At 41.9% G+C, this 10339-nt stretch overlaps 1 protein-coding gene across 3 annotated transcripts in view; it reads left to right on the forward strand.

Annotated features, from left to right (window-relative positions):
* fam184ab (family with sequence similarity 184 member Ab) overlaps positions 1-10339 on the forward strand; it is a 119055-nt gene that overhangs the window by 65744 nt on the left and 42972 nt on the right. For all 3 annotated transcript variants that reach the window (XM_027155369.2, XM_027155370.2, XM_027155372.2), the window contains exons 8-9: positions 2266-2427; positions 4316-4437. In XM_027155369.2, the coding sequence (XP_027011170.1) occupies positions 2266-2427; positions 4316-4437 (284 nt within the window). The remainder of the gene's footprint in view (positions 1-2265; positions 2428-4315; positions 4438-10339) is intronic.

The following is a 10339-nucleotide window of genomic DNA, read 5'->3' on the forward strand; positions in this document are numbered from 1 at the left end:
AGCATCTCCGGCTCCTTTTATATCTACACTAAGTTTACACTTTCTTTCTGATCAACGTGCCCATGATACTTACTGTAAGTTATATATGTTTGCACCATTTCTTGTCTTTCACCACCGAAACAAATGGGATCTTAAGCCTGTTTCTAGATACACAGACTAATTTTAAGCTTAGAATTGATTTTCAAGTTAACTTTAAGCTTGACACTCACTCACTCATTTTCTACCGCTTATCCGAACTTCTCAGTTCGTCATCGGGCATCGAGGCAGGATACACCCTGGACGGAGTGCCAACCCATCACAGGGAACACACACACACACTCATTCACTCACACACTACGGACAATTTTCCAGAGATGCCAATCAACCTACCATGCATGTCTTTGGACCGGGGGAGGAAACCGGAGTACCCGGAGGAAACCCCCGAGGCACGGGGAGAACATGCAAACTCCACACACACAAGGCGGAGGCGGGAATCGAACCCCCAACCCTGGAGATGTGAGCCGAACATGCTAACCACTAAGCCACCATGGCCCCTAGAAATAATCCTAAGTTTAGAATGCAGTCACTGTTTTTCTCGCTTCTGTAACGGTCATCAGAACCATCTGAACACAGTTTCCTTTCTAAAAAATACTGTTTGAAAAAAATCTAATTACGAATGTGACGACATGAGACACGAAGAAAGACAGGCCTGATTATGCTCTTAATATTCACTCTACTACTAAACCCCGGATGAGTTGGCTGCGCTCCTCGTGTTCCGTTCTCGGAGTCGAGCTCCGTAGAATCTGCAGCTCTCCGGTGGGTGGACGAGCTGGGCCCATTTCAGAGTGATTAATTTCAGAGCTGTGTGTTTTGTGTCTCATTACTCTTGCTGTATTAATGGGTTCTCTGCTCTCAGAGCTGGCTGCGTGTCACACAAAGTCCCAGCACTGCTGCGGGGCAAGAACTCCACTTTGGCATGGAGTCCTTATTGTTCTCTGGCTCCTCTTTAACACTATCGTGTCACCGTTCCTCCCTTCTATTCATTATCAGTGCTTGATAGGAATAGTGGGGCCAGATGTAAAACATCTGCAAGGCTAATGAGGTTAAAGTGACACCGTGCTGTCGAGCACAAAAGTTTGACAGTCATGATTTCTTGGAGAATCACACCTTAACATGGAACGAGGGGAAGTAGTGTTCAATATTCAGACAATTTCATGGATGTTGTTTTTTTGTTTGTTTGTTTCTCGGCTTTTGGGTTTGTACTCGGGGGAAAATCTGAGAAAAAATATTTTGTTAGAAAGCTGTTGTTGGTACTGTAATTGGAGCAATTTTCAGACATTTCTCTATTTCAGACTTCACCATGAAGTAAATGAGATTTAAGTCGGGATATTCGGCCTTGCATGGCATTCCTGAACTCTTTTGTCTGTATGTTTTGGCTCATTGTCTTGTTGAAGGGTCTGTTTTCTCCTCAGGTTCAGTTTCATGGCTAATAAGAGTACATTAATACTGTATGCCTCAGTACATTGCAACAAAAACAGACAAAAATATCATGAGGGGAAAAAATACAAACAAAATCATTATAAGAGGAACCAAAAACGGATAAAAATTATCACAATGGAACAAAAGCAGACAAGAACATCACAATGCAACCAAATGAGACACTCACTCATTTTCTACCGCTTATCCGAATGAGACAAAAGAACAAAAAAAAACAGACAAAATCATACAAAAACAAACAAAAACATCACAAGGAAACAATAGACACATATACCTTATGATTAGGGAAACTAACTTGGTCTTTAAATGATTTAATCATATATAATCGTCACATAATCATTGGCAGAAATACAAATAAATGAATAAATTACAGTAAAGTCCAGAGTTCTGTTTGGTCAAATTGTTAAACTTAATCGTTAATTGTCTAATTGAGTTTTATGTGAAGTATAAGGTACAGAGAATGACTGCATTGCGGTTCATTATATATTCTCATGACTTTGGCTTCTGCTGCTTTCGGGTCATCCTGCAACTCTTCTCGAGAGACTACTGAATTCGCTCTTACCTTTATTACCATTATCGAGAAAGCACGTTGTGAATTCTTACATGCCGCAAGGGTTCAGGGACGATTCATCGTGGTCCACCTGTCCACCTGTGTGTTATTAAACCAGATGCAATGACAAGAACGTTTAAAGATTTTTAGTGTGCAAACTTTTGCACTCGTCTATACTGTGGATCATTGACCTCTCTTTCTCTCTCTCTCTCTTTCTCTATCTCTCTCGCTCTTGCTAGGTGAGCCACCTTCAGGAGATGGTGAAAGAAGGAGAGCAGAGCCTAGGATCGGCTAAAGGACACATCTCCAGCCTGAAGGAGGCTCAGGAGAAGCTTCTAGAAGAGTTAGATGCCACGCGGGCCAGACTGAGAGAGACCACCAATCTCCTCGCAGCACTTCAGGTCAGAACACTCATCATTTTCTGAACGTCGAACTGAAACTCGCCTTTGCAATATGGCTGTAGGAGCCATGTTAAGTGTAGGTCATGTGACTGCAGGAGAATGGGGGGCGTTAGTAATCACGTAAGGTTAAAACACCTGTGTGTAGCTCTGGAAGCTTGGGGGTGGGGGGGTGAGTGTAGGAGCACATATTTTTTGGTTGACCGTATAATCACGGCATGAGAATAATATACGCGTTGAGAAGCAGTATTGTCGAACTTGAGCAAATCACTGTTATACATTGCTATATAGAAACAAGCTTTCAAACGGATGGAGAAGAAAAGCAAACTGCAAGGATGATTAACGTGTCACGACGTTATCGCTCCCCACTCAGTTCCTCGGCGGCTTTAAGATCATTGTGCCGCTACAATGGCTACGGGACACGGTTTTACTCGGCGATCTGCGAGACGTTGACTCGAACGTGTTGCCATTAGCAGGGGTGTTAGAAAGAACTTCGGAAGTCAAGCTGTTTGAGAAAAGCGTATAGAGTCGAGAGAGCTGGACAAGCTCAAGGACTAAAGCACTGCTGCATTTCTCTTGTTTGGTAGAGACAAAGTGAGGGTTAAATGTCTCAGCAGGAAGCCGTATTGCATTGTTGGTAATGTTGAAAACCATTATATATGCTGTTATCTTGAAAAATTAAATAAATAAATAAATAAATAAATAAAACAAACAAATAAATAAAGAAATGTTTTTTGGTTTTTTTTTCCCAACCAGTAACTTTTTTGTTAATCTTAAAAAAGACAACGTCATTGACGGCCCTGGTTAAGGGCAAGGTGTGTTAATATCTGCTCTGAAGTGTAGCCTGGCTGTCAGTCATGTCCTCATTTCCAGTGAATAGTGATGCTGCTGACATCTGTAATGAGATCAGTGGAGCGTGACGTGTGACAGGTGCTGTGTTGAATTATGGATCTAATGTTTTGGGCGCTGGTGAGGAGCAGTGATACGGACACTTCGAGACTAAAGACACTAAAACGTTGCATTCCCTTGACCGGCAGAACATGCTCTCACTCTGACCTTGTATAGTGCTCTGTGTGAGTACATTCACCTCCTGTGCTGCCAAAACAGCCCTGACCCGTCGAGGCATGGACTCAACAAGACCTCTGAAAGTGTGCTGGCACCACAACGTTAGCAGCAGATCCTTCAAGCCTGGTAAACTGTGAGCCGGAGCCTCCACGGATCAGACTTGTTTGTCCAGCACATCCCACAGATGCTCGGTCAGATTGAAACCTTTTTGCCATGTTGGCAGAGAACATTGTCCTGCTAATACCAGGTCAGGTCTTCATCAGCAATCATTTGAAGACTTCAGCAAGAAGGAATTAGTGTTACGTCTGTAACGAACTCAGTAATGACTCTGACCTTGGTGCAGCAATTCCATTGGATTATAAACTGTTGTAGAAAGGACATTATTTACATTGACATTATTTCCTGTTCAGTGTCACCCAAATGAGGATGAAGTTCCTTCCTGAGCCTGGTTCCTCTCAAGGTTTCTTCCTCATATCATGTCAGGGAGTTTTTCCTCACCATCGTCACCTCAGGCTTGATCATTAGGGATAAACGTTAGAGATAAATACTAACTTAAATTTAGACTTCACTATTTTTATTCTGTTTCTGTACTTCCGTTAAGCCGCTTTGAGACGATGCGAATCGTGAAAAGAGATATAAGAATAAATTGAAGTCAATCGAATTGACCTAAAAAGACCAAATGTCCTCACAGTCATCTGACATCTGGTGTGTGTGTGTGTGTGTGTGTGTGTGTGTGTGTGTGTGTGTGTGTGTGTGTGTGTGTGTGTGTGTGTGTGTAAAATGTTCAGTTCTTCCCCGTTCCTTAACTCTGTTTTGCTCTAAACAGGGCGAGATGGAAACTCAGAAGCAACAACACAATGCCAAACTCATCTCCACTAAAGAAGACGAAAAGCTTAAAATGGACAAAATGGCCCTGGAGCTGGAGCTGAAATGGACTGAAACACTCAGGTAGGTGGGTGGTTGTTGTTTACGTGTGTGTGTGTGTGTGTGTGTGTGTGTGTGTGTGTGTGTGTGTGTGTGTGTGTGTGTGTTCTCAGTATGGTGTCTGCTTTATGACTTTGAAACAGCATGTCCTGGCTTGCTTTATATACAACATAGTAGTAGTTTCACACCACTGAGATAAATAAAGGACCGATTCGTCCGTTAGATGTTTGCTCAGTTCAATTGAAAAAAATGGTGACTTATATGATTTAATTCACGGTTTAATTTTAAATTTAACTGGCAGTATAATTAAGTGAATTAAAAAGAAAATAAGCGAGTACTTTAAGCCTACCAAGGGACGACTTTTTATGTAGCCGCGGTCTTTAATCTCTGTTTATAAAGTCTCTGGCGGCGAAGCGTGGCGAATGTTTGGTTAACATTTTGGCAACTCTTCTTCATTTTCCCTGGGGTTTAAAGGCAGCAGTGTTTCAGTTATATAACACTTTGTACGGGTTCTCGGTTTAGATTCTGAAAGTTCGTCTAGCGTCGCATCTAAACCGCAGCTTCACCGTGTCCTCGGTTCACGGACATAGAGTCCAGGCGCCCGATGTGTGAATCGGTCGGAGCGTTTTACATAGAAAAATATACCATGGCATGGAGGAGTGTGCATGAGGACAGTAGCTCCAGCTGTAACACCAGCAACTGGTTTGTGTCAATGCGCTCATTCTAATATGCTGTTGTTTCTATAGTAACAAAAAATACCCAGAGACTTGTACAGAAGAAGCTGCACATGGTTTACGAAAAATAATAAACTAATAAATTGTAATAAAAAAAAGTTTACATTCACATACGACTTTACACCTTTCAGCATCTTTACACTTTATGGAGGGTCAAATAGCATAGAGTAACAGGGGCTTGGGGTAAAAAGGTCACCAGAAATGACCAATATGTTTAAAATGTAAGGGCAAAAAAAGCCATCTGGAACATCTGGTACTGTATATTATATATTTTAAATTTGGGATAAAAATAAACAGAAATGGTGATCAGGTGGTCATGAGTTCGAACCCCAGGGCCACCAAGGGCCACTTCTGAGCCCCTGAGTAAGGCCCTTGATGCTCAAATGCTCAGCTATATAGTTAAGACAAATGCTAGTCGCTCTGGATAAGGGGGTGATCCAGATAAAGGGGTTTTACAGTTAGAAAACAAAACTGCCCTCATCAGTGTAATAAATGCCCCTGAAAATCAACTCCCTTTTATAAAAAAAAATAGGAGCTAAATTGTGTCACGGATATTCTTTGTGTGTATGTTGTTATAGAGGTGTTATAACTGAAGTAATAGTTATGTAAGTATAAACGTTAAGCAGTGCATCTTGTCGTTTATTAACATATACAGTATATAACACTAGAATCCTGAAAGTCTACAGATCTGTGGTGCTTTTCCTTCCCTGGATGACGAATGACTGAAGTAAAAAAAAAAAGTGAGTGTGTTATTTGAACAGCCTCCTGAACCTTCTTCTGCTTTGGGCAACTGTGAATGAAAAACATGATTGAAACATCATCTCCTAAATCCACCCCCGCCCCCCTTCTGACACCCCCCTTCCCCTGGGTGACATCGACTATATTCGGGGATGAGCGCAGACGATTTTTAAGAGTTTAATAGTCATTCCACTGCAATATTTTTATTTTAGGGTCCGGCGTTACACCCGAGCGAGACTAAACGTGCGCCTGGAACAAGAAGGTTTAGATATTTATAAACCACTCAAGAGCGCTGTCTTATAGATCGATAATATTCGGGTACTGTGTGTTAAGGTTCTGAGTGAAACCTCCTGAGTCTGAGGAATAACATCTCGTATAGAATAGAAGCCTTTATTTCGTCACATACACATTCCAACACAGTGATATTTTTTCTTCACATATCCCAACTTTGGAGGATGGTTTCAGAGCACAGGGTCAGCCATGATACAGCACCACTGGAGCAGTGAGGGTTAGGGGCCTTGCTCAAGGGCCCAACAGTGGCAGCTTGGCAGTGCTGAGGCTTGAACCTTGATCCTTCGATCGACAACCCAGAGCCTTAACCGCCTGATCCACCACTGCACCCAGTGAACATATTGACATGTCAGGTCTTAATTTTGCCGTGTGTATGTTGTGTCTTTTTATTCTCGGGGTCTTGATATATCAGTATATTGCTGCGTCCGTAACACGTACAGTACAGACCAAAAGTTTGGACACACCTTCCAAAAGTTTGGACACACCACCTTTTCAACAGGAAACACACCTCCAGGCTGTGTAAGGGTTATTTGACCATGAAGGAGAGTGATGGGGTGCTGCACCAGATGACCTGGCCTCCACAGTCACCGGACCTGAACCCGATCGAGATGGTTTGGGGTGAGCTGGACCGCAGAGTGAAGGCAAAAGGGCCAACAAGTGCTAAGCATCTCTGGGAACTCCTTCAAGACTGTTGGAAGACCATTTCAGGTGACGACCTCTTGAAGCTCATCAAGAGAATGCCAAGAGTGTGCAAAGCAGTAATCAGAGCAAAAGGTGGCGACTTTGAAGAACCTAGAATATGACATATTTTCAGTCGTTTCACACTTTTTTGTTATGTACGTATATAATTCCACACGTGTTAATTCATAGTTTTGATGCCTTCAGTGTGAATCTACAATTTTCATAGTCATGAAAATAAAGAAAACTCTTTGAATGAGAAGGGGTGTCCAAACTTTTGGTCTGTACTGTATAGCCGCTCATGAGCCGAAGAGCCCTTCCTTCAAGCAAGCCTTGAACCCTTCCAGGGTCAAACGGTGAATAAACCTTTGAATCTCACCCACTCAGTACTGCAGTAGAGCAGCTAAGAGCCCAATAGTGGTGAATTAGCTCTACAAAGCCATTGAAGGCTTACTACACTATAGTCAGGATTTACTGACAAATCGCTACATCTCTTTTAAAGCACAGGACTAATCCTGCCCTTCATCATCATCCTGCACCATTCCTCACTTTATTCCAAATGACTTTAGTTCCTTTCTTCTTCTTTTTTTTTTTCTTTCTTCCTCATGACAATTGTAAGGTCTTATTAGGCTGGATGATGATGAGTCAAATGATAAGAACGATTCTTTTGGTCAATACCGAAATGAAAATTATTGATCACTGTTACACAGTTGTCACATTAGCAGATTTAAGTGGATAGGGCTTTAAATGACAATAAGGTTTTTTTTTATTTCCTCCGCGCATTAACGATCGGACAGATTAAAGACAAAAGAGTCATCTGTTTGGTCTCTCAAGATTTGATGGTTAGGTTTCTTATCACTATGGCGGATTAGAAAACTACGCTATGACGTCTACATGGCACTAAAAAAAACATGAGCTCCTAAAACCTCACTCACTCATTCACTCATCTTCTACCGCTTATCCGAACTTCTCGGGTCACGGGGAGCCTGTGCCTATCTCAGGCATCATCGGGCATCGAGGCAGGATACACCCTGGACGGAGTGCCAACCCATCACAGGGCACACACACACACACACACTCATTCAACCGGAGTACCCGGAGGAAACCCCCGAGGTACGGGGAGCACATGCAAACTCCACACACACAAGACGGAGGCAGGAATCGAACCCCCAACCCTGGAGTTGTGAGTTATGATAAGGAGAAGAAAACAAACAAAAAAAAAAGATTAGTAAGAACTTCTGTACTTCTTATATATTTGAATATATATAAGATTATATATATATATATATATATATATATATATATATATATATATATATATATATATATATATATATATATGATATATATAAAGTATATATATTAAATATATATAAATTTTTTAAAGAAAAATTCATATCCACAAGCTAATATCGAGTGATCGAAAGTTAGCCAACGTTTAAACAGATATGTCCAGGTACATTTTGAGCGTCGTGTTTTTCCCGCACTAGACACCACTCGATGGTTTGTGTGACATACTGCTGCCTGTGTATGTTGTGTCGCTTTAAGTTTTAAAACTAGAAACCTGCTCGGTTGTGAGTGTGAGATCTGGAGTCTGCAGTAATGACTTTTTGTTTCACAGAGTATTCCTGGGCGAAATCTCTCTGATAAGCACCTTCCTTCCCTCGTCACCACGTCTACACCCACACACAGCCACTGCAGAGCTTTCAGAGCCCTGACGAGGCTCCCGTGCTCTCATTTAACCCGCCTTTTTCAACCGGCTAGCAATTAAGAACATTTCAGCAATAAACGACCACCACGGTGCGGTGGGATTCAACCGGACATCAAGTACTTTGGTGGTATTTTCAGACTGCATTACAAAACCAGAATCCCTGCTTGTCCTGCTATTACATCATATGGCAGGTCACCTCCTCGGGGATGTTTATTTCACCTGTAGACACATGGCAGCGCTATTATGCTCCCAGGGCACATCTGCCTCCATTACCAGGCTTTAATGATCAGCTGCAGAAGCCTCAGTGCAGGAACAGACGGAAGCTTTTATAATAAATGCATAGCGGTGCTTATTTTTCTCCTCTCTCATCTCTCTGGCCGTTTATTTGCTGAAGTAATAGCTCACACAGATCCACAATATCACCCTTTTAGATTGGTAATCAATTCAGTTAACTCAATTAAAGGAAGTCAATTCCAAGAGTTGTAGCCTGAGCAGAGATACACAGACTTGTAAGTCCCAAAGTTGTGCTTTATTTTACTGTAGATACTTCAGGAAGGTGTAGAAGATGGGGGTGGCTGAGGGGAGGTAAGGGTGAGGTTTCCTGATATCCGGTCCAAGTCAAAAAAATAAAATTTTTTTGCTAGTTTAGATCCAACAAGCCATGATTCTTGTGTTGACTGTAGAGGCCTGTGATTGGTATTGGGGCATAAAAACTACCCAAATACCACATCACAGTGGGACTTTATGCTGTACAGTAGAGTACATAAGCATTAATTACTGTAGCTTAATTACCGTAGCATCACACTGATTTAAAATCAACAGATTACAGGGTTTTCCCGCAAAAGATTTGTTAGTTAAGGCGGTAGGGTTGGGCGGGGCTTCTTTGTGAGCTAGACCACAGACTCTGTACTACGTTTAACAATTATTAAAAACAGGCACGTGCAACCTAGCTAGCAGGTGAAGAACTCAAACAACAAAATCACCAGCTAACTTACTTTAAATATGCAAGAACTATAGACTAATACATTAACAGGCTTAAATAAACCCAAAACATAATTCCACTTACAGTTCTCACAGACACGCGTTTTATCAACTGGCTAGTTATCCTCCAGACAGTGACGGAACACGTCTTTCTCTCGTTTCGGCCGTGTGACGTGCGTGCCCGCTTGCGGTGTGAAGTGCGTCTGCGCTATTCTCCGAGATTGACGGCCTTTTGTGCAGCGGAATTTTTTATTTTTTTTGACGACCTAGTTAAGGCGTTAGGGTCTCCCAGCTTAGGCGGGCCACCCGAACTACAAAGTGCTGGGGAAACCCTGGATTATATGCCTTAGACATTTGAGCGTGCTATACAAGACCTACATATTGTTCTTCACATATAGATCATCACCGAAATAATGAAACTCTTTTCAAAATACTTATAAGATTTAAACCTTAAACTGACCGGTTTTGGTTTTTCCGTCTCACCACGTTAATCTTGTGTACTAGCTAATCATTTACCAGTGTATACGCACAGAACACCAGTATATCAGTCAACACACGCAGGCCTACAAGACCTGTCACAATGCTGAGATAAACACCAGGACAGCACTAAGTGGAAGCGAAGGTGAAACATCTGCTAAATACAACAGCCGAGCTTTTGATCTAAATGTTGACAGAGATCCATGATGTCATATAAGCATTGTACGATCGCTGGCGATTCGGGGTAAGTCTTGCCGACTGATATAGAAAAACAGCCTGAGCTTAATAGCTTTTAAGTTTTTCAACATTGAAGTTT

This window comes from Tachysurus fulvidraco, chromosome 16 (genome assembly GCF_022655615.1).
Source record: "Tachysurus fulvidraco isolate hzauxx_2018 chromosome 16, HZAU_PFXX_2.0, whole genome shotgun sequence".
In the NCBI taxonomy this organism is placed as follows: Eukaryota; Metazoa; Chordata; class Actinopteri; order Siluriformes; family Bagridae; genus Tachysurus; species Tachysurus fulvidraco.